Below are 24,296 nucleotides of genomic sequence, written 5' to 3'. Positions count from 1 at the left end.
ATCTCTGGAAATGAAGTGGCAAACACAGTGTAGATGCATGAAGAGATTTACAAATAAAGAAAGGTTTCCAGACATTTATTTCTGGAACTGTACACCAGGTATTAAAGTACAACAAATACAAAATAATGCTCAAAAAAATCAGTGTTTATGTACAAATATTAAAACCAATGCAACAACAGCGACTTCCTCTTGAACATCTGATACTAAAACATGTTCCGATTGTCACTTGATTTGTTGTTATGCACAGGGTAGTTACTTTGAACTGAGAATAACTGGAATCTCTGTTTTATTAGGAAGACTATAACCATTCCTACTTTATTGTACAATTGATAGCATCTTCCTCCTTCTTTCAATGAAAAATAGGAATAATAAAAATAGTAACCTTGTCATTATCTTACAAATAACTGTATTTTATTTCCCTGTCTGTAGACAATGTGCTTGTAATGCTGGGCAAATAGCGTCCCTGTTGGTCAGTTTATCCATTAGTTTACATTCAAAGTTGAAATACTCATTAGAAACTTTGGTTAAATTAAGTAGTATCACTGTGTCCTACTTGAACTGAAGTTTTCCTACGTTTTTGCCTCTCAGTTTCAATTGCACAATTCACTGACCTAATTGTACACAATTTCATATTCTTCAAACAGTATTGTACATCCTTCAAGTAAATTCAGCAGTTTGACCATTACAAGAGGAAGACTAAACACTTAAGAACCTAGCATGGGAAGATGACGTGTGACCAACTGTGGTATTGCTATAATCACAGCACCAGTTACACTTCTACATGAATCTGCTACCCTCTTTAGATTCCCTGTACATAAAAAGGATACATTTACCAACACTGCAATTGCCCATTATGGATTTTTTGGTTTGTTTGTATGAAGAAAACACGTGGCAAAGGACAAAGAATTCATCACAGTTTGTTACAAGAATTGTGCTTCACTGTGTAATAGCCAAGGCATTGTAATTTCTTCACATGGTTGCAATTCAGTTAGCTCCATGCTAACTTCCAGAACACAATTCTTTTAATAAACAGTAACAAGTTCTCCATTTAAATGTTTAAACTGAGAGAAAAAAAGTAAGTCCAGCTTTTAAAAGTAAAGTTCAATAAATAGCTATTTTACATGGATAAAGTCATAGTGGTACAAATTTATGGATGTCACATCAAGCATGCACAAAAATGTTACTATACACAGAAGTAGTCAGAAAATATTGAAAGAGATATCTAAAAAGATATGAAGAATTTACATATTTACGAAATCTTGCAAATTATTGCCTCATTTTAACAAGGAATTAAAAGTAAACGATACCAGCTAGCTAGCCAACAGGCTAAATAAGATCAGCATTTATATTAGACTACCCGGATATCATTTTTCTCTCATATCATTTTCTGAATTTTGGTCAAAGTCTTTATTAAATAACTAAAGTGTCCATTCAACTTGCTGACAACCCAAACCTTAGACAAGTCTCTGCCTACTTTAAGAGCCCAGCAATGCATAGATAAACTGAGTATATTACTGCATCAACTAATGAAAATGGGCATGTTCATTTAAGTGCAACTGGTATAAGCATTCAGTCATCCTTGTATGATTTTTATACAGACCAGCCACTCACTGTAAACCCATAGATAAACTCGAATGTGTGACAATGGAAGATTATGGCCAGAATTCTACAAAATTACTTAAAATGGGCTGATTCATAAACGAAAGAAACAAGGTACAAAGTTCAGCACAAAACACAGCAGTAAGAAGCTGAGAACTTGGCTAAAAATGTCAAGAGTACAACACAGGGCCAAGGCTACCCGTTATTTACTGTGTACTTACTAAAGTTACATATTTCAGATGTTTAAGTTAAGAACTGATTACAAAATCATATCTACTTTTGTCCACTGTGCTAAACTAATTTGTTTTTAATATGAAAAATGTGCTATTGCATAAACACTTCAAAGCAATCTTCATTACAATGCTGTAAAGAAAACTCCATATGCTGCATCTGAAACTTGGGATATCAATGCAGTTCACAGTATGTGTAATAAATACCCTCTTCCCTTTCAAATATTAAAGTCACTACCTTCTAATTACTCAGCATAACCTTGAAGCAACTATTGAAAATATCAACAATGCAAACTTAATTGCTTGAATAATGAAAACAAATTAGTGGCAATTAAACTTGTAATACAAACAGTGCAAAAAAAAAAAGTATGGAGGGACGGGAGTAATCCTACTGAAGGGAGGTTCAGGCTTTCATTAGAACACCCTGCAGGTTGTATGCTACAACATCTTACAAGCCAATACTATGCTTGCTTCCTGCAGCAATTGGAACAAACATTTGCAAGACAAACATCCTGGATGGCAAAATTGCACTCAAGGTTCAAAATAAAGAGATGTAATGAAGTTAAATAGTTGCTTTTATGAGATGCATTTATACTCATCCTTTCCTATTCAACCATAGAAGTGAAGTGCCATTTTGAAGCCAATGACTCGCCAAAACAAATAAATGCAATCCACGCTAAATAAAAACTTTCAAGCATGTACTTCAAGGTTCTACTATTACTATATAAACTAGATAGTCCCTCAAAACTGTAATACTTGAACTGCAGTGCTCCAAACAACTTAAGATGTCTTCCAAATGTAGACTGTTTAGTGGTAAATCCTAAGCTGTGCAGACTGTAGCTTTATACATCAGCTGCCTTAGGAAAGTTAAGGTACACGATTGCATTACTCTTCAAAGTTGTGGACAAACCCCTTCCAAACACAATATAGCCTAAAACTCATCTGTTTGAGCCAGTAAGTTTAAAGTACACAGATGTCTATGGCAGCATGATTACTTCTCTGTAAGGTAGCCATAACCTTTAATTTTGCAACAGCATTCAAGTATAGATCTTCACTTTACTCATCTTAAGTCCCTTGTGCTAGCTTCCACCAACATGAATTTGCTGCTTTGTAAACTGAAGTGCTCTAGTTTAGTATCACATGAGAGAAGGTTCCATTTAAAAAACATCCTTGTATGTTTGTGCAGTTTAAAATAAACAAACCCATCCCTGCCTTTATAAGGGGGGGGAAAAAAATGCTACATTGAGCAGGGATCAGGATCAGTACCTGTAAACATTGTTATTCCACTGCATCCATTACGGCAAAAGTAACTTACTAAAAAAGCCACTCCAATCCGTTCAGAACTTCTGTGCTGGTTTTGAAACGGTGGCCTCCGTCTACAGGCTTTAGGAAAAAAAACTGAAGCAGAGCTTAAAGCTGCATCACATAGTTCTCTTAGTCCCAAACTCTGCCACACATCCTATGACATTTCCACATTTATGGACTGAAAAAAGAAATTACTCTTGATAAATCAAGATATAGTTCTATACATACAAAGACATCACTGATGTCATAAAGTTCAAACTTCCAGTGAAAGACTAAGCAAACCTGATAGCTCCCATCAAGTTTACTACTACTGCATAAAGTACCCACTGTTTGTTTAGTTTTCCACAGTCATTCTGAATGAAGGGCAGCATGTTGGAGAGTGTGGGTATTGATAAAACCATTTGTCTCATTTGCAGATAGACTGCTGAAGTCAGCCACTGAAACAGCCATTTTGGCACTGGTAATGTGGTGTGTGTGGTTCTCAAAGTCCACACCAAGGTTATTTACAGAGACATCATTCATGAAAGATTCGGGGACAGCAATCCCCATTTTCAATCTCTTCGCAGGTCTTTCTGCCTCCTCACTGCACATGTTCATTTGGTTTAGCTCTGAATGATAAAAGCCAGTCTCAAATAAATTAAAACAATCACTTTCACCATTGCTAGGCAAGTTAAGCAATTCTTCTGTTCCAACAGGCACATGATTAACTGGTGCTCGGGGTAAGCTGTCCATGGGAGGAAAAGCATCATCCAGGCAGTTCACATCTGAAGTGTGGCAGACTGTAGCTACACTGTTTGTCAGTGCTGGAAAACAGATGAACAGAAATGCAAATGAAATAGTTGCTTGCGTAGTTCCAACAAAGATTTTTTTTTTCTTGATTTACCTGTCAACTCATTGGCAGTGATAGAGTTCAGAATGCTTAGCTGTTGGTCAGGAATGGTTTCTGTTCGACTATTAGATGTTAAGGCTGAAGAATGCACTGCTCCTCCAAGGGATTCTGCTTCATCTACCAAACGATCCATGTAGTCCCTAAAAGAATATTGCATCCATAATTTATTAGGTAACTAGAAAATAAGACCCGTAAATGATGATAGACTTAATTTCAGTTGCCATAGCCACTGAAGCTTTACACTGCAATGACAGAAGTGGGGTGGGGGTGAAGTCTTCTACATTACATAGATTTGCAACAGAAACATATTCCAATAACATTTTACTTACGTAACTCCTGGATGATGGTTATATTTCTTCTTTCCAAATCGTGTTTGCTGAGCAAAGTAATCATAACGTTCCGACTTCTTCCACATGTAGTAGAAAGCCACACACTCAGCAACTGTTCTGGTTCTTACCTAAAGGGCAACAAGAAGAATTGACAAGATTAATGCAAAGACTTAGGTTTTGTCATCTTCCCAATTCCCACTCCTGCAATATTGTTAGTTTTTATTGTTCTGGAACAAATCTTTTCAGACTTCAAACAGACCTATAGTTTCAAGTATTACATTTGTTCTACTCAATGCATTATTGGAATTTTTTTCCTTAATCTAGGATGAAGCTCTATCTACATCTGAAGTACTTAGACATAAACATTTTTTAAACTGTAGGAGATATACCCTTTCTTGTGAGGGAAAAAGCTGAGCAAGTGAATGATCTAAGAGGAGTGAAGTACCAAAGACTCTGGATATGTATTTCTTTGGGGGAAGTCCAGAACTGTGGAGGCTTTGGCAACAGAGTTGTCAAACCAGAGCAGTAAATGCCTAAACAAAATAAAACTGTAATCTTGTTGAGAAGGTAGTAAGGACTGAAACATTTCACATCATCATCACATCATCCACAGTTCCAGTTTTACAACTCTATCCAATATACAATGCTATCCAATACAGTCAGGCAGTAAAATATATTTGACTGCTTCCAAACATACAGAAAGATCAGTGGTGAATCCAAAATGCCTCGGGGGCAGTAGTAAACCTTGCTAGTTTAGGCACAGACATACCAGAAAGGGGAGGAAATTAGCAGGTGTCCATATGCTAATGCATGAAGTCCCAGTTAACAAAGCTCTGCACTGCAGTGATAAGGAAACACATCTTGTTAAGCTGCTCCACACACTACATCTTGTCTAGCTGACACTTCCTATGTACAAGTGACATCACCTTATCTGTTCTGGATCCCAGAACTTTCCCTAAACTTTCCTGCCTTTTGCCTGGGAAAAAAACACAGCAGATTTCTTAGACAAATTCTGGACCATAGTGACACATCAACACATGTATTTTGTTCCGTGTTGGAAAACGTATGTTTAATCTCTGATGCATTAATGCTTATTGGTAAAGTCCATTTAAAATCTCAACTATCCAAATTATTTAGGATGGGTCAAACCAGGTACTGGGTAAGACCAGCAGATAGTTGCTGAACAGCAACCACAACCCTACAAAGTTCACCTGAAATACAATAAAGGTTCCTAAAGAAAGAAACCCTTTAATATAGTATCAAAAAGATAAAAGAGATATACAAGACATTTGGACATATTGATATTGTAACTATTGCTTTTTGATAAAAATAACAAAAAGGCCTATTCTTCAGGCACAGAGAAGTCAATCAGAAGCAATCCAGACCAAGCTCAGAACTCATTTTTTGCTCAGAAAAGAGAGTGTTATGGATGACTATACCTTATGAAAACACAGAACTCAGCCTGATTCTGTAAACTTGCACCTTCCTGGTGATAGAATAAATTGGGCAAAGATGCATTCTCCCCTCCTATAGCCATGGTATAGAAATACTGTTCACTTCTAGGAAAGGCATGAATTTAATCTGAATTGTAATGCACATGCATGCATAGAAGTAATGTCAACTTAAGCTGATTTCAGAGACAGTATATTAACTCATCTCACAATGCCTAGTATTTCCAATGACATTTGGAAAGATTAGTGCAAAAGAAAGGAAAAATTAGTTTAAAAATGCCATATTTATTTTAATATTGTTCTTATTTCCCTGTTTTGTATGGCTTCTGACAAACAGATTGCCTTCACATAGTACCATACAATTTACCAACTCTTCCATTTAATTGTAAAATACGAACCTTGTTTTTCTGTATGAGATGGAAGTCTTTTCCATACATCAGAAGTGCATTTTCAAAGCTTCTGCATTCTTCTTCTGACCATGCCGTCATCTCTTCTAGATAATTATAAAAGTAGCATGAGAAACTTGATTTCACTCATTAATCTTTTACGAAGAATAAAAATTTTGTTCCTAATGGATGAATATTCAAATGCATTCTAAAAAGAAAGTAATTCAGTTATTTAGATCATTTCATTCCCCTACTGAGAAACTATCCTACCTGAAATTTAACATTCTTCTTTACAAAGAATGATCTAGAAGAGTTTGATTTCAGAAATCTTTCATACTTGAAGGCAAAGGATATTTCAAAGGTTTATTGTTCTTAATACATTTGTCATCAAAAAGTAGTGATTGATAAACATCACTGAGATGGTAAGTGTTTTTTCTCAATATTTCTTGTTACACAGGACACAATGAACAGTGGTTGTTGGAAAAAAGAGCAAAAGAAAATCCTGTTTTATGGATGGCCCTGTTCTGAGTGAGCATCACAGACAAAAGGCCTGAGAGAGCTCAGCCCCGCTGTGCAAACCACAGGAGCAGTGCTAGGCCCACACCCTCCCAGGCACTCAGCAATCTAGGCCATGTCTGACCCAGGATCCAAGGACCAGCCTGGATGTCAGCCGTGGTGCATGGCACTGTAAATCACAGCTGAGACACAGGGTGGGATGAACTGTCATCAGGAGGGCAATTCCAACCTGACACTGACAGCCAGATGGATCCAGCATGAGACAGACTGCCCAGAACATACAATACCTTCCCTGATATCATAAACCCCCTGATGAGGTAGTTTTTCCACACTTGGAAAAGGCATAATGCACCATGGAGGAGCGCCTCAGCACCAAGCCTAGGTCAGGAAGCCATACAGCACCAACTGACAGGGACTACAGTTAACATGATTCAGGCTTTTGAAAAATAAGGGATATCAGGGAATCCAGAAAAAAACCCCAAATAACCACCTGGTCCTAAAGAGCCACAGGGGGTCACTTCTAACCCCATCAGATCTCTTAAGGAGAAACTGCAAATTTCTTATCTCCTTTTGTTTTTTTTTTTTTTTTTTTATAATTAAGCCTACATTTTCTAAAGCTGGATTTTGGTTTGACAAACAACAACAAAAATCATTCAAGATTCTTGTTAATTTCCTATCTTGACTGTAGCTTTGGGTATGTATATAAGTAAGGAGGGATTTTTCAGATCTCTTACATTCATAATGGTGATTCAAAAAGTTTCCACTCAACTAAAATGTAAAGCCAGTGGGGCAAAATGCATTCACACATTTCAAAGTATCTCTGGAAGCAGACACTGAAGACTAGACCTTTTTGCTCCCAGATAAAAAGCGATAATCACTCTACTGCACAGCTGTTTTTTTCTTTCTGAGCCCCATTAATTTTGCATTCCTTACTACAGAGTTCTCAGCCTTTGAAGAGGAGAAAACACCCCCATGGAAAGTCTCACTGCTAAGAAACTTGCCTTGGAGGGGTATATTTTTGATTTATGTACTGAGAACAGTAGTGAGCTTCAGTGGGTAGAGTAGATCATAGTATAAAGGCTACTTGAAGAGACACACACTGACAGCACTACAGAATCATAGAATCATTAAGGTTGGAAAAGACCTCCAAGATCATGAAGCCCATCCTTTGATCAAACACCACCATATCAACTAGACCACAGCACTAAATGTCTTATATCCAGTTGTTTCTTGAACACCCCCATGGATGGTGATTCCATCACCTTCCTGGAAAGTCCATTTCAATGTTTAACAACCCTGTCCATGAAGTTCTTTGCAATATCCAATATAAACCTCCCCTGGTGCAGCTTGAGGCCACTTCCTCTCATCCTATCACTGGTTTCTTGAGAGAAGAAGCCAACCCCCACCCGGCCACAGCCTCCTTTCAGGCAGCTGTAGAGAGTGATAAGGTCACCCCTGAGCCTCCTTTTCTCTGGGATAAACACCCCCAGCTCACTCAGGTGCTCCTCACAGCACTTGTGCCCCAGCCCCTGCCCCAGCTCCATTGCCCTTCTCTGGACTCTCTGCAGCCCCTCAGTGCCTTTCCTGCAGTGAGGGCCCAGAGCTGGATCCAGCACTGGAGGTGAGGCCTCAGCAGTGCCCAGCACAGGGGGACAATCCCTGCCCTGGCCCTGCTGGCCACAGCATTGCTGATCCAGGCCAGGATGCCATTGGCCTTCTTGGCCACCTGGGCACAGCCTGGCTCGTGTTCAGCTGCTCTCACCAGCACCCCCAGGTCCTTTCCAGCCACTCTGCCCCAGCCTGTGGCACTGCCTGGGGCTGTTGTGACCCAAGGGCAGGACCTGGCACTGGGCCTTGTTGAACCTCACACCACTGCCCTCAGCCCATGATCCAGCCTGTCCAGATCCCTCTGCAGAGACTTCCTGCCCTCCAGCAGATCCATACTCCCACCCAAACTGGTTTTGCCTGCTAATGGACTGAGAGTGCACTTGCTCCAGATCATTGATAAAGATATTAAACAGAAATGCCCCCAGTACTGAGCCCTGGGGAACACATCAGCAGGGTGTGATTCTATTCACCACCATTCTCTGGGCTTAGCCATCCAGGCAGATTTTACCCCAGCAAAGAGTGCCCCTGTCCAAGCCACGGGCTGACAGCTTCTGCAGGAGAATGCTGAGGAAAAAGGTGTCAAAGGCTTTGCTGAAGTCTAGGTAGGCAACATCCACAGCCTCTCCCTCATCTACTAGGCCTTACTCCTCCATCTATCCCTTACCATTTTAATGAGAGTATGACAATTCCATTTGAACTGGAATTGGTATAGGTAAGGACTACTAGTCCTTAGGATGGAATTTTGGCCTCTAAGCTGATGCCTCAGGTTTTAGCTTTTATATGTTTCAGATTCTGTGCTGCTTTAGTGTGTGGTTCTGAGCTTCATATGAAGGGATGGTAAGCTCTCTTCACAGAGAGGGCAGACAAAACAATTCCTTTCCTAGCTTGGGACCAAGGACAACCAACCCAAATTTCAGGCCCAAGAGCATAAACAATGGCAGAATGAGAGAGAAAAACAAGAAGGATGGGACTTCATAACCTAAAGCTATAACTGGACAATTAACTCCAATATGTAAATGAATCAGAACTTATAAAAGTGAGAGACCTCATCTCTGGTTGCACATTTTGCGACCATTTTGGGTTCATCTTGTGTGTAGCCCTGGCTGGGCTCTTGTACTGCCCAACATGTAACCATTAGGCCTTTTAATAAATCCTTACTTTGCTCTTGAACTCCATCTAGCCTCTGCTCTAGGTCACCCTTCACAAGGCATCAAAGCTACAAAAGAACAGAGGTATTTTTCAATCCTGAAACAGGAACCTAAGCTCCAGAGAGGTACTGGACTTAGGATACAGCCCTACAGCTGACACTTTAAGGGCTACACAATCTCTTCTTGTACATGACTTTTTAAAGCATTCTTCTTATAGTCCTTATTGCCCCCTTCAGCTTGACCTTAGTGTCGTGATTTTAGCTGAGATAATTTTCCTTCTAGAAGCTGGTAAAGTGCTGTGTTTTGGATCCCGTATGAAAACAATATTGATAACAAATTGATGTTTCAGCTGGTGCCAAACTGTGCAATTAAGGACATTTCAGTGTCCTGAGCTCTGCATTGCTCAGGTGCCCCAGAGGCTGGGGGAGCATGGCCAGGAGAGCTGACCTGACCTGGCCAAAGGGATGTGCCATGCACAGACCAGCATGGCCAGGATGGGAACTGGGGGGAGCTGCTGGGGATGGGCTGGGCATCAGTCAGCAGGTGCTGAGCAACCACATCACTGCCTCCCTGGGGCTTTAGTCCTCTGTCTTTCCCTTTCATTACAGTTATTATTGTCATCAGTATCACTAGTATTATTACTGTATTCTTTTTTTGTTTCCATCATTAAACTATTCTTAGCTCAATCCCAAAGTTTTATTTTTTCCTCTAATTCTCATCTCCACCAGGAAAGGAGGCGGTGGGGCAGACGTGAGTGAGCAGCTGTGTGGTACCTCAGTTGCCAGCCAGCGTTCAGCCACTTGGACACCCGTGTCTCACAGCACCTACACTGCATACACTCAGCTTCCCTCTGGATCTGAGGGCTATCTGCCAGAATATCAACTTACAGCAGAGCTCGTAACTCATTCCACTTCACACAATACACATGCAAAAATACAGGACAAAACCCCATCTTTGTTAAATGACAGACTCTGGTTTTTATTTAAGGGATTAATAAATAATAAGGACAAACAAGATGGAAGCCCATTTTCCAATGCAGACTGAAGGAAAGCTCTCCATGCCCTATGGAACTATACAATAGAGCCTGTTCAGGGCTGGCATAGCACAAATGTTAGCACAGAGTGGGGGCTTATTTATGTACCAACCTACATTCTGATTTTGGTACAAATGTTATCAGACTGTAATCAATCATGATCTCAAAGAGATATTAATTAATAGTGGGCGAGAACAGCTTTATAGCAGCAGAATTGCATCCCTCCCCACCCTTCTCCTCAATCTGTTTCATTGTTACAACAGCTGTGGAGGAAAGAAGGGAAGATCAAATGCAAATCCTCAGCCTTTCTACAAACTGCAAACTTCTGTAGCAGAACTTTCAATTGGCCAACTGTCAGATTACACCTAATTTGTGCTCAAATCATAATGACAGGGATGTGCTTGATAATGTGATTCCTACTCAAGGATTTTCCACACAACTTTTTTTTTTTTTTAAACCACACTTTTCTGAAAAAAACAGGTATTCCCTTACCCTGAGATGCCTTTCCATTTGAGCAGTATCTCTCAATTGCTTCTTTAACATTATGGCTGCTTTTAAGAAGTTCATACAGTGCCTATAAAATAAAAAAAAAGTCTTTAGAAAAAGTCCAAGTTCTCTAATATCCAATCTAGACTCCAAAACTAGTCTTCCAGCGAACATATCTAGTGTAAAAAAATAAAGGATTTATCTTTACATATGATGAAAATTTAAAAAGAAGAGCCAAAACCAAAACCACCCAAAAGCTGAGGCAAGATTTAACTAAAAAAATGTAAAACACTACATGCAATCATTGAAAAGGCTGAATTTGTCAACAGTATGACAAGCAGAAACACCACAGATCACAAGGCCGCTAACATTCAAATACTCAAGATTTTTAAGCATGTGCTTAGAAATTTTAAGTAAGATCCTGACTTCATAATATCCTACACTGAGTAGCACTGCCTTTCTAGTACAAAGCAGAGAAGGAGACCACATGTTAATTACAGAGCTCTGTGCCACAAATGGAACAGGATATAAAACCTACTTGTTCATTGTCCCGTGTATGTAGTCCTTCAGGAATTCTGCCAATCATTTTTTCATTTCCTGTTCTTAAGGAGGTTTCAAAAAGGTATTCCTTAACTTTACTTTCTGAGATCACATCAGGTTTCCAAAGTAAATGGTCTTCATTTTCATAAGCTGATAAAACAGAAATCCATTCATGCCATGTATAACATTTTTAAGGCTGTAACATTAACAGCTGTTTCACAAAGAACAGGAACACAGAAGCAATCAAATGAAGCAATCAAATCAAGCATGACCATACCACTTTTAAACTGCAGATCATTTTAGCTATTTAGTAATTTTGAATTAAAGTTTGCCAAAAATTACATAACAAAATGGCAATCTATATGGCAATGTGATTTGTTTTTTCATTCCATAGCAACTGAATGCTGTTAAGAACTTGGTATGTTGGATGCTTTAAGTGGTTTGGATGTACAATCCTCCACAGTACACTGAAATGACATCTGCAATTCTCAGATAGCTTATTTCAAGGATGATACAACACACAAGAGCTGACCTGAACCTCTGTTAGTCTGTGCATATGCTTCAACACTAGATTAAACTATAAATCCTTTACTCTGATCAATAGATGTGATTACAATTGCAGATCATGTTTTATGTACTCTCTTGGCAATACAGAATTTAATACAAACATAGAATCCTAATGGCTGTACAGTGGAAAAGATGGAGATGCTCAAAGCTCTCCTAAAACTGCAGGAAACAACATTAGGCTAAGGTGAAGAACGAAATGACACGAAGTTCTTTTACAGCTTAATAACACAGAAAGCTTTCAGTCAGACACGTTCCAAGTGTAAAGTTTATAGGAGTGGAGAACTGCTTTCTAGCTCAATTCTGGCAGCTGGATTACATAGCACAGATGTAAGCCCCTATTTGCCATCACTAGTTCTTCCAGGCATACAGAAAAGGCTTTCATTTAACTCTCCAGCCCTACTACCAAGCCCAACCTTCTGGAGTGCTGGTGATACACCTCTTCAGTTGTCTTTATCAACCAAGACAATGCAGTGCTTTTTGCTGGAGTCCATTACTAATAACCTCAAAAGAAGCTCCTTGAGCTCTCTGATCTGGCAGCTGCCCCTTTGCTCTCGGCCATGCTATCAGACAACACTTTCACTGCTTCTCTCTACTACCAACTCATTACAGAGAAAACTATCAGACTGACCCCTCCTTGGTCATCTTCTGGTTATAAGAACTTCCTTAGTTCTTGGCTAAGGATAAGTCAAGATGTGGAAATAGTAAAAGAACTACCCACATAAATCCAGTCCTTACTTCTCCATTTTTTGCAACCCACTAGCACACCATGCTTGAATCTTAAAAAACTGGAGTCTTTCCTAGATCTTAATCAACACAAAGATATTCACTTCCTAACACTTCCAGCTCCATTCCTACCAAACATTCTTCTCTATTGCAAAGGATTATTCCTCAAAAGAGTAAGTGGCACTGTTAAAAAGATTCAATACAATTCACTCAAATAATATCCCCCTTAAATGTTAAAGAACCTTACAGAATATCAAAAATTTACAGAAAAAAACCACAGAATGCCCTTCATTTATTATTACATCACCCTACCTGTTTCTTAATTTCCCAGCTATTCCACCCATAACCAAATTTTTTTGCATTATTTGCCTTTTTAATTTCACAGCTATATGTGCTATGTTTCTAAAGAAACAAAACTCTATTAAATAAGGATCTTTTTTTCCACTCTAGCACAACTGCAGTTTTTAACCTAAATTTGCACTGAAGTAACATCATATTTAGAACACCTAATTTTTAAGACACAGTATAACAGGACCTATACAAGGAAATTTAAAATAGCTTATTGCTTTGTTTTCCATACCAATTTTGTAACTCACATGATTTTACCTGCCAAAAAAAACAAGCAAGGAAAGAGACTGTTTTGAACCACTCCAGTGTAAACTAAGTTACATGCTCATAGACCAGCTATGATTCTTCAACAAAAGTAATTTTTAACTCCTACAGTGAGTTGACACTTGACATTACCAGACACTTCAGAATAAAGCCTCTAATTTTGACATAAGAAGGTCCCCTCTAATTTGGAGAGTCACATTTCTGAGGTGTAAGTATACAGTTGTGCTACTTCTATTTTCTAGTACCATTTTTTAATGGTCTCTGAGACTTTGGCGAGGTAATTTAAATAACATTTTTCTATCAAGAGCTATGTATAAACTTAAATAAGAAGTAAAACAATTAGAAGAACATACCCTTTTCATCATCACTGCATCTGCCAAGGTAAGCTGGAATTTCAGCCTGGTACTGTGAACCAACCATTATTTCCTGAAAATGTAAGAAAGATGAAGAGAAAAAGTGATCAACAATATTTTGCATATACAAGTATAAATAACGTCATTAACCTGGCACGTGACATAGAATTCCTAAATGAAGGTACAATTTTAGATACATACTAAAAATCTTACTGGATTTTTTTTAACAGCAAAGTTCTAACTTTAAAAAATGTAATTATTACCTTTCTCAAATCTTCAGATGAATTACCATTGTCTGCCTCTACATCTTCACCATCAGACTCCTTATCTCCATCACAGGTGGTGTTTGCTTCAGAAACAAAGAAGTTTGCTTTTAGCTATGAAGAATTTTATGTTCAAGGATAAAACTACAAGATATCATTTACTTTTGAAAGGAGCACCTGCTTTTATTCAGGGAGACACGTATTGTCTGTTGAGCCAGATTTTCACCAAAACCAAACTAGAAGGAAGTCAGAACTATTTATATTTGTATATTTGGTATTTGTATTCGGAACTATTTGTTATTTGTATGCTGCAGAACTGAAAGATTCATCATCATTGCAAATGACACAATTTACTGTATTTCCAACTGCCAAAAGGAAACACGATTTTTTTTGGTTGATTTTCTCAATAAAAGCTTATACATAGAGAAAAAGCAGAAAATTTCCAGGGCTATGACACAGCCTCAGGTTAATCACAAAGAGAGTAAAGCTGAAGGCATGCCTTTATTACCTACTAAAACCTTTCAACGGAAGTTTTAATGGGTATTCACAACATTCCTTGAAACCAGGCTCCCTTAGCACAGAATGAAGATACAGGAGAGACAGACAAAATGGAGTAGGTAAAAGAGAGCAAAAGACTCCTTATTCCTCTCATACCTTGTTTTTTTCCTTCCCTTAGGAAGAAATACAGCAGAGCCCCCCAAACAATTCAAATACATTACTCCATAGAATAACTCATATTTTAGATCTGGAATGCTGTAGCACTGGGTTCTGAAGCAGTTCTATTGTTATAGTTGTATAATCCCCAGCAGAAGGGAATCTACAGTTGTGACACAATTACACCTATTTGGTGTTCCTACCAACTTCAGAAAAAACATAAACTGGGCTGAAATTTTAGCCTGATCACAACTAGAACATCATGAACATCAGAGACAATATCCAAGGCTACATGGACTGATGGTCTTCTTCCATAGTAATTACTAAAATCACCAGTCTATCACTTTTTGGTTTTATAAGTAGCAAGCAAGAGGCTAACCTGAATGAATGGAAAAATATGCTTGGACAATCAGGCAATTATTTTGCTCAATTAATGTAAAGTCAAGGAAACAGTCTGTGGTGTATCTTAAAACTTAATGTTATCTTAGAATCTGGGAAATGGACAGAGACCAGAAAAAAGATGGAACTTTTTTCTGTGCCAACAGCACAGAGAACTGATATCTCCTTCCCTAAAATGGTGGATATTTGACCTTAAAATGTCCAGCCTAATGTTCTAATAAAGTAACATTTTGAAAGAAAACCATGGCAGCAGAGAACAAAGATAACTGTTTCTTAATCCTCAGTACAGATGAGGGGCTAAACACATTTCTCTATGAAGCTGCCGCACTTAAAATGTCATATTCATTAACAGTTCCCAAGTGCCACCATGTTTTGGAGTTTAACTGAAAAGGGGGCATTACAATTTTAAAGGTTTTTGTATCTCCCTTTCAATACAAATGTCCTGCATTTATCAGACAGCAGCATGCAAAGGGCTATGTTTGCTGGTGACTGAGGCAGCACAATCTCTTTATTCCCCCCTCCTCTACAAAAATGAAATTCCCCATGGAATACCTTAAGATATTTTCCAAACTAAAACTGTGATATAAGTCCTCCATACTGCTCTTAACTCTAGGACACCCGTGAACAAATGAGATGCAACAGGCAATGAGGAATATCTCATCCAGGTGGGATAACTGAACCACTGGTTCTTTCCCATCATAGCTCCATGGATGGTGAAATTCTGGTGGTCATGAGGTTTACAGGTGCCATCCCATATAAAACTACTTTGGCTCACCCCATGAAGTCCTATGGAAAAGTGCTGAGTGTGTGAAGGGAAATAATCACAAAGGCACTGCATCCCAATTCACATCCACAGGCTGCACAGAGGAGCTGTGGCTCCTGGTTTAAAAGCAGCAGCAAAAATTTTAGTACAGAAACACTAATTTAAAAGATGCGTTACATGTTCATATAATTCACTAAGATGGAAAATCATGAAGGGTGTTCCTCAATACTGTGTTAAGTACTGACTATGAAGTCATTGTATTTATAGAGAAATGAAGTTTACTTGTGCTTTGAGCAGAGAACCAAATGTTAAGTGTTTTAGGTATTCAGCAATGCCAACCAAAGGCAACGTTCATGTACAACATCCTGCAAAGCACTGGTTTTCAACTCCTGGTCAGTGAGTAGTACTCCTCAATTTTGGTATTTTAAGGTATGAAGCTATACATAATGCTATGACTTTTTGAGTACTATTATAAAATTAGGTTTCCTACATCTTAGTGGCCGAGGAAAGAAGTCAGTAGCCTCATGTGAAGTAACTGACGGTGTCAAGTCATCAGCAGAGGACTGTGTTTCTTCATCATCACCTGACAAGAGGTCTTTAGCAATTTCCTCCTGTATCATTAAAATAAAAAAAATTAAATCTCAGAGTGACTATAAAATACAATTCATGAGCAACTTAGATTCAGCCAATTGTAAGCCTCATTAATTAAAATGAATTACATTCCCATAAGAAAATGTAGCAGACCCTACTCCTTTAAAGAAAAAGCCAGTTTGCTCCTACTAACTCTAAGAACATAACCTTTCATTTCAGAGTCAAACATAGTGGTTCCCCTCTGTCTTCTATTAAAACAAAGGCACAAGAATGAACTTCTGCAAGGATCAATCTCACATGTTCCTCCAACTGCTTCCAATAAGAAACACCAATGTAAACTGCCTCACGTACTTAGCATTCAGTGATTCTTTGCATCACAGATACACTAAAGCTTTAGAAGCCTACTAATGCCTCCTAAACTCTGGGAAAAAGCCAACCAACCAAAAAGAAACCCCCAGCCCAATTTTTTGTAGACTTTGCCAAGAGGATACTTCTAGGTAACAAAACACCAAAAAAATCTGACGTTTTTGTAGGTTAAAGAAACAGTATTAAGAAAGAAAAGGCACACTCTTCCTCCACTCACAGATATGTTTGAACTCCTCTAACAGAGATTTGGAAGGGAAAGAACTATATTAGACAACTAGCCGACTACATTTTTGTAGCCTCAACACAATCGTGAATCATAATGAGAATCAGATGTGCAGAGCCATCATTATATCCTTCTTGCTGTGGAGTTAACCATTACATCATACTCACAGGAAAAAAAAGACATATACTTACTACTTGCATACTTTCTAAGCTGAACTACAAGCTGCACATGCTTTGTGGCCAAAAATCAGAATAAAATCTCAGAATTTAAAGTTAACTTGCAAACCACAAAAGCTGAAGTTTCAGGGTTTTGTATCAGCAATGCAACACATATAGTCACTACACATAAAACAATCTCTCACCCCCCATGGCTGAGACCTTTCTGAAAGATTTGCATTTGAAAATAAAATTGCAAAGCATTCCAGAGTACATTTTCAAGTTATTTTCATACCATTTTTTGGTACTTGATATGTGGTTGAAGTCAGTTATTTCTGGACATCGCATATTTTATACAAAAATCCCACTTCTTAACTAAAAATCCCACTTCTTAACTAAAAAAACCCAAAACAACTAAAAAACCTCCTACTTAAAATTCTTGACATGTATTTCAGAAGAACTGTTGACATTTTCAGTTTTCTTTTGTACTAATATAGTGACACTAAAGTTGCTGTGCACCATTATCAGAACTAGATGTCCAATATCCTTGAAAGGATCCCAGAGTGACAATAAATATTGAAATTACCAAAGGTGTACTTTGTAACATCAAGAGATTATGACGTGTAATTTAAGGCCATCTGGATTTCTGCTTTTAAACAACAATTCAAGTGAAAATGATTCAGACTTACTTTATCTAGAGTCATATCTGGAAGTTCATCTGCAAGTTCACTTGGAGAGCTATTTGCACTGGAACCTGGCATAACTGGAATCGTGGGCTCATAGCCATAGAATGCTAGTAAATCTTCCAATGGCATGTTTCCTTCCTAATACAAGAAGATTAACAACACATCAATGTATTGTCAATTACTTGTAAACAGGGCAGGCCTAAGAGAATAAGACATATTTTGAAGAACAGAAACGAAAAACAAACAAAGAAAAACTAAGCTGAAAGCAGGAATGATTAAAGGTTTAAAATATTGTGATTCTATGATAACAATAATTCATAAACATGTCTCTTGGCATATAGGGAAGTTCTGTCAAGCTGTAGGGGAAGACATTTTATTGGATGCAACTAAAGAGTAAATATTAAAAATTTGCTCCTTATCTGATTGCTACTGTAGAACATGATTTGTCAATATTTCTTCAAGAGAAATATAGAAAACCTTGAACACTTCATTCTTACACAGCTATAGCTGCGCATGTGAAAACCCCCACCGAAATAAGCCAATACAGCAACTTCTAAGCCCTTCCTTTCATCTCCTGCACAATGTATTTTATATGAACCATTGAGAATGTAACAAGAGAAAGACAGCCAAGAAAAGGCAAAAATCAAGAGAAAGGTGTGATTTTTAACTTGTCTTTTCCAATACCTTTTGATCAAGTGATTCTAATAACTATCATCATACTTTCATCCTAATACAATTAATAAAACAATAAACAGTGAAGAATTTTTTTCGTTACCTGGTTCAAGACATCAGAGTATGAAAAATATTTTCAAATATTTACCCCTTTAGAAGTTATACCTCTAAAAATGTATTGTCGAACTCATACACTATGTATGAGTTTTTTCTTTAGCCAGGCAAGGTTTCAGTCCTGTAAAGACTTTTCACAATGGGTAAATAGAAACGCATGTCCAAGTCTTTTCAGGATAAGGACTTATAGTAATAAAGTGTTTAAGATGAGTGTCTCTCAGTTCTTCTTTCTTCTATTACAGAAGCAGTAAGAAAATTTTGTAGAGTAAAACCTCCATTTTAACCATCAGACCTGGCAAACTGCTTCACTACTATAACAGCAAGCTCATAATCAGCAAAAATGTAATTTTAAAGGTAGTAAGGCAAGAAAAAAACATCAGGAGTACAAACACTGTGAATTCCACATGCAGAAAACTTGTTTTTACATGGACTACACAACCACAGCCTTGTATTTGATGCTAAAAAATACACTTTTTCAGAAGTACACTGACCAAGACCTGCAGTTATGCTGAGGGGTGCACTAACAGTAATGCAAATAGCATCAATTTCTCGGTGTTCAGTAGGCATGTAGAATGCATGCTACACTGCCAGGGATGAACAAGAGGTGTAAATATGAAAAACTTCTTATTAAGAAGTGTAAAATGGAATAGAAAAAGCCAAAGAGCACACTGATCATTTTGTACATCTGCTGAATGCTAAACTGATGAAACTAAGACATAGAAATACCATTTATATAGCAAATTAATGTGACCCATTATGCATAATCCAGGGTTGTTTGTTTGTTTATTGGAAAAGTAAAACCTGACCAACATAATGAAACACAGCTAGATGCCATTTTAATAGTATGCAAAATGTACAGTTTCAACATGCAAGAGATCTTAGATAACAGGCCTCTAAAACCTATGCCAGTGACTTCTCTACCAAAGCAAATGTGCTACTAAATCAAAGAAAATATGAGCACCAATACCTTTAAGAAGCTAACTTCAGCCTTTTCTGTGATGATGCACTGCTACATCCCAACCTGACTTTTCCTTTTATACAAGCAGGAAACGCATTTTTGCAGAAAACTGAACTATACAATACAAATTGAAGGGCAGGTTGAATATTCTTTTCACTAGAAAAGTTACAATATGTATGAAAAGAAAAATATGTATAGAAAGTACATATGAAATATGTATAGAAAACTACAATATGTACATTCACAAGGAAGAGATTCTCTCTTACCTTTTCTAAATCTTCAATTTCAGAGCTGAAATTTTTGCTTTCTTCCATCATTTCCTCTTCTTCAAGAGTTCGCTCATCATCGTAATCATGTACCAGCATTTCAGCAGATGGGTCAAAGTCATGATCCTCAGATGATAAAGAGCCAACTATCAAAAAAAAAACTTAATGTGAGAAACTATTTCCCCTGTACCAACATTAGAAATTAAATCCCAGCAAAAAAAAAAATGCATTAATTCTCTTACAAACAGGATCAGAACTCTCAGTGGAGTAACAAATTTGTAACTACTTGACAAATTCAGCTGCTTCTTTAGATGACCTTTCCTTTTCATATTTTTAAGTAATAAGGACAGCTTTCTCTCTTGCTACAAACAGAATAGCAGAGAGAAGTACCTAAATGAGCAAAACTAAATTTTAGGAAATACAATCCCAAATTAGTACTTTACTGAATAAAAGATTGTTCAAAACACTCTTGAAATCATCATTAAGCTACAAAGCACACATATCAAAAGATATCAGAAGCTGCAAGACTGTCATCTACAGACTCTGATTTTATTGATCTGATTTATATGGTAACAAGCATGGTTGTTCACTGGCAAACAGATAACTAGGTAATGAATTCACGTCCTACTAACAGCAAAGTAAGTGAGACTCGCTTCCAATTGCTTTAGCCTTACAAATGGATCTTCTAATAAAATTAATTTGTAGCATCTTCTAATATGCTAATTAATTTGTAGGATCTAATTAATTTGTAGGATCTTCTAATAAAATTAATTGTAGAAAAATACAGCAGAATTTCAAGAAATGCTATAGAAAATACACTAAAAATAACAAAATGCTTCTAATGGATTTCATTAATTAACAACCCAGTGTGATACCTCTGTGGTCCAACAGACACTTTTTAATTACTGAAGACAATACTCAGAAGTATTCAAAAAAGTACTATTATTTTAAATGCACTTTGTCATTTGAACGATTATCATTAGTCAACTAATTTTCAAGACGAAAATATTCTGCATCAGTAGTCAATATTCTGCAGTCAAGAATCACCAAATTACAGGGTTGCTTTGCTCTTTAATGTTCACTTCTTTATGGCTTTCAGGCTGGAGGAAAAAGAGAGATTAATATATTTCTCTTCCACTTCTGCTTTCCCCTTATATACTAGTGGTCTGTTGCAATCCTTAGCTTTCAAGCATCAAAGAAAAGGTTTATCAAGAATTATTTCTATCAAGGAACTTCTTCAAAAGTTTTGAAATAAGTAACTACAAATTTTCAACACTCTTCAAAAAATAATACAATATTCCTCTTTGCAGTGCTTTCAGCCTTGAGACAGCTGTATATACCAACACTTCTGAACCTTAAAGAATGCAGCTTTTCATCATTTATGCTAAGTATTCATTCTGTACACGCAGGTAATTGAACTTTGTTCAGCTTGTCTAAGACAAAGCTATCGAAGTTTGTAATATCACACTGTAGAGAAACATTCAGGCCAAAAATGCTTTATAGTCACATGCTATTCATATTATGGTCTCACAGAACTTTCAGCACAGCTGATGCTACTACAGCTCCAATAATGACATTATGCGTTTAATCCTCCTACTGTTGGCCATCACATCATGCTCAAGTTTTAAGAAAGTCTCAACCGCCTTAATCTAACATGCATTTACAAGGGTATGATCAAGATTATTGATTCAAATTGCTTTTCTAACTCACTTTCCATTTAACTCAAGGGGAAGTTCTGTTCCATAGACTTTACATTAAGAAGTCCCACTTCTCCTGTAGTTCTGAAAGTTCAACACCCCATTTAAAATATTCAAAACTATGTTGAAAAGTACGAACTCAACAAATTTCATAATAGTTAAAGATGATGACAAACACTGCAGAATGCCTTTACATAGAAGCAAGTATGTTCCCCAAATACTTGAGAAAAGCCCTGCTGATGTTAATGATGCTTGGTTATATAATGTAGTCCAAAGAACCTTAACAGCATTTAGTTACAGCCTTAATATATAATCATAACTTGTTATGATTTTAAACATTTTCTGTTATTACCAAGAAGTAAAAAATTTAGACAAGCCTGTAGTTATCAGCAACAAGAGAAGCTGTCTCTCTCCAAGCTATCTGGCTTTACTGAGGTGCTGCCTCAAAAGTGCTATACAACTCTGATTTCATTTTTGGTACCGAGGAGCCAATTTCTAACTGCAACTGGACTTAAGTGAAGGATTCCGTAGCGCACATCTCCTCTTAAAAACCTGGCAGGCGGTTAACAGCGTGCACACGAAGCCTTAGGAAAACTATGAGGGGATAAATTTGGGAAGGAGCAGCAAGGAGAGAACGGCGTGCGGGCGACAGGCCGGGTGCCGATGCAGAAGGTGGGCGAGGACGAACCTGGGCTCGAACTCCCAAAGGAAGCCTGCAGGGAAAGGAGACAGCGAGATAAGAGCGGGCTCCCAGCGGCCCGGCAGCAGGCAGGGCCCTTCATTCCACGCAGCCGTCGGAGCTGCCCCGTTTCCCCGCCGCCCCGCTTTTCCCCGCTCCCCTCCAGCCTCAGCCCCAGCATCCCGCCCTGCTGGCCGTTCCATCCCGCTCACCCTCGCCCATCCCTCCTTCCCTCGCTCCCGCCTGCCGTTCTCCGTCCCTCCTCCTCCTCTGGCACAAGGCCCCCCCCCCGGGGCCGCGCCAGGCCCGGCCGGCGATCCCGCTCCCTCCGGCCCCGGCCAGGCAGGACGTGTCAGGGACCGGACTGGCCGCCGCCTCGTCCCCGCTCCCAGCCCGGGGCTCGCTCCTCCTCCCTCCCTCCGGGCGGTTCGCCATGGCCCGCGCCGCAGCGGCGACACCGCCGGCCCGTCCCGCGGCCCCTCCGCCGCCCGCGGGCCGCGCACCGGCACCGCGCCCGTCCCGCGGCCTGGTCGCGCAGGCTCCGCCGCCCCGGCCCCGCCGCCCCCGTCGGTCCCGCCGAGCAGCCGCGGGGGCGCCTCCCGGGGGTGCCGGGGCGGCGCGGGGGCGCTGCGGGCGCGGGGCCCCGCGGGGCGCCGGGCGAGCCCCGCGCCCGGCCCGCTCTGCCCGCTCACCTCCGCCATATTGGGACGATGGGGCCGAGCGGCGGCGCCGCGCCGAGTGCCCGGATGGCGCCGTGAGCCAATGGCGGCCGCGGGCCCGCCGGACCGTCCGTGCGGGCGCGGGGGGACCGGGACGGGCCAGGCCGGGCCGGGCCGGGCGGGGCGGCGGAGGCGGGGCAGCGAGCGCCGGGGACCCGCCGGGACCCTCCTCTGGCGGCGCCGCCCCGGCCGGCGACGGCGCTCGGCCCGCCCCAGCCCGGCCCCGCCCGGAGAGGGCGCCCGCCCCGGCGGCGGAGCGGCTGCGGGGGCAGCCAGCGGAGCGCTCCGGGCTCGCCAGAGCCGGGTGACTCCGACTCCCCGGGCCGGGAGCGGACCCGGCCGTGTCACCTCGGTACCGGGTGCTGGTGTGCAGGAGAGCTGGCGTCACGCTGACCCCTACGCCATAAGTGTCAGGAAGATGAAGCAGAACTCCAAAGCCTTCAGCCTTTCTCGTGTGCGTTGTCTGCTCTGACAAACAGAGAAAGTAAAATTTACTTTGCAGTGTTTTTATCTAAAACATGCCATGTCTGTTACGTGCAAGTTATATCTACTCCTTTTTACACAATCACGGCATTGTCAGACCTGGAAGGGACCTCAGGAGATTCCCTGGTCGAAACCCCTGCCACAGGGTGGGCATTCAATGTCTCAGGAGAGGGAGACTCCATGGCTTCCCTGGGCAGCCTGTTCCAGTGCACTGCCACCCTCGATGTAAGGTTCTTCCTCATGTTTAGGTGGAACTTTTTTTTTATTTTAATACATGGTCATTACATCTTGTGCTGTTGCTGGGCACCATTGAAAAGAGTCTGGCACCATCCTATTGGCACCTGCCTTTGAGATATTTATACACATCAATGAGATCTCCTCTCAGTCTTCTCTAGACTAAACAGGCCCAATTCCTGTAGTCTCTCCTCATTAGAGATGTTATGAATGAGGTCCCTATATGTCTAGAATTTAGCAGCAATTTTAATTGAGCAGCAATTTTATATAAAATAATGCAATCAAATATAATCAAGCAGGTACAAAATAATTTGGCAGTGGTTCAGATAAAGCATAAGCAAAACCAATCTATTGGGATATAGGGAGGGCTTCCCACCCTGCCTCACATACAAAAGGCAAAAGGATCCAAACACAACCTATATACTGTATGCTACTACATATTCATCAATTTTTTCCCATAAATCTCCTCTTTTTGATTTTTGAAATCAATGCCACTAGACTGCATAGCGCATGCTCTGCTTGTTTCTAAGGGGTCTTCTTTAGCTTTTGGTGGTCAATTCTGATGAAGGCTTATCATCATCATCATCACTGTGCTTTGA

The 24,296-nt window shown here is 39.7% G+C and overlaps 1 protein-coding gene across 4 annotated transcripts; it reads right to left on the bottom strand.

Annotated features, from left to right (window-relative positions):
- Nucleotides 1–59: 59 nt before the first annotated feature.
- Nucleotides 60–23,117, bottom strand: MIER3 (MIER family member 3). 4 transcript variants are annotated; one of them, XM_071425378.1, is made up of 13 exons: nt 22,954–23,117; nt 21,596–22,295; nt 19,886–20,031; nt 17,879–18,013; nt 16,345–16,465; nt 14,039–14,124; nt 13,776–13,848; nt 11,519–11,670; nt 10,987–11,068; nt 6,202–6,296; nt 4,353–4,480; nt 4,018–4,163; nt 60–3,937 (listed from the first exon to the last, which is right to left on the bottom strand). In XM_071425378.1, the coding sequence occupies exons 2-13, from the start codon at nt 21,600–21,602 to the stop codon at nt 3,483–3,485; spliced, it is 1,626 nt and encodes a 541-aa protein (XP_071281479.1). In that variant the 5' UTR covers nt 21,603–22,295; nt 22,954–23,117; the 3' UTR covers nt 60–3,482. The 4 variants fall into 4 exon arrangements, with proteins under 4 accessions (XP_071281479.1, XP_071281480.1, XP_071281477.1 ...); XM_071425379.1 differs by having other exon boundaries at nt 21,935–22,295; XM_071425376.1 differs by having other exon boundaries at nt 22,271–22,295.
- Between the last annotated feature and the right edge of the window lie 1,179 nt (nt 23,118–24,296).

Source organism: Agelaius tricolor, unplaced genomic scaffold (genome assembly GCF_023055355.1).
Source record: "Agelaius tricolor isolate 1412-34295 unplaced genomic scaffold, bAgeTri1.0.p SCAF_4, whole genome shotgun sequence".
In the NCBI taxonomy this organism is placed as follows: Eukaryota; Metazoa; Chordata; class Aves; order Passeriformes; family Icteridae; genus Agelaius; species Agelaius tricolor.
The sequence above is the reverse complement of the archived record's forward strand: the minus strand, read 5'-3'. Positions and strand labels throughout refer to the sequence as shown.

Coding starts and splice junctions, on each gene's coding strand:
- MIER3 (XM_071425376.1), bottom strand. Junction 18,014..19,885: donor AAATTGAAGATTTAGAAAAG/GTAAGAGAGAAT, acceptor TTCTTGTATTAG/GAAGGAAACATGCCATTGGA. Junction 13,849..14,038: donor CATCTGAAGATTTGAGAAAG/GTAATAATTACA, acceptor TTACATTTTCAG/GAAATAATGGTTGGTTCACA.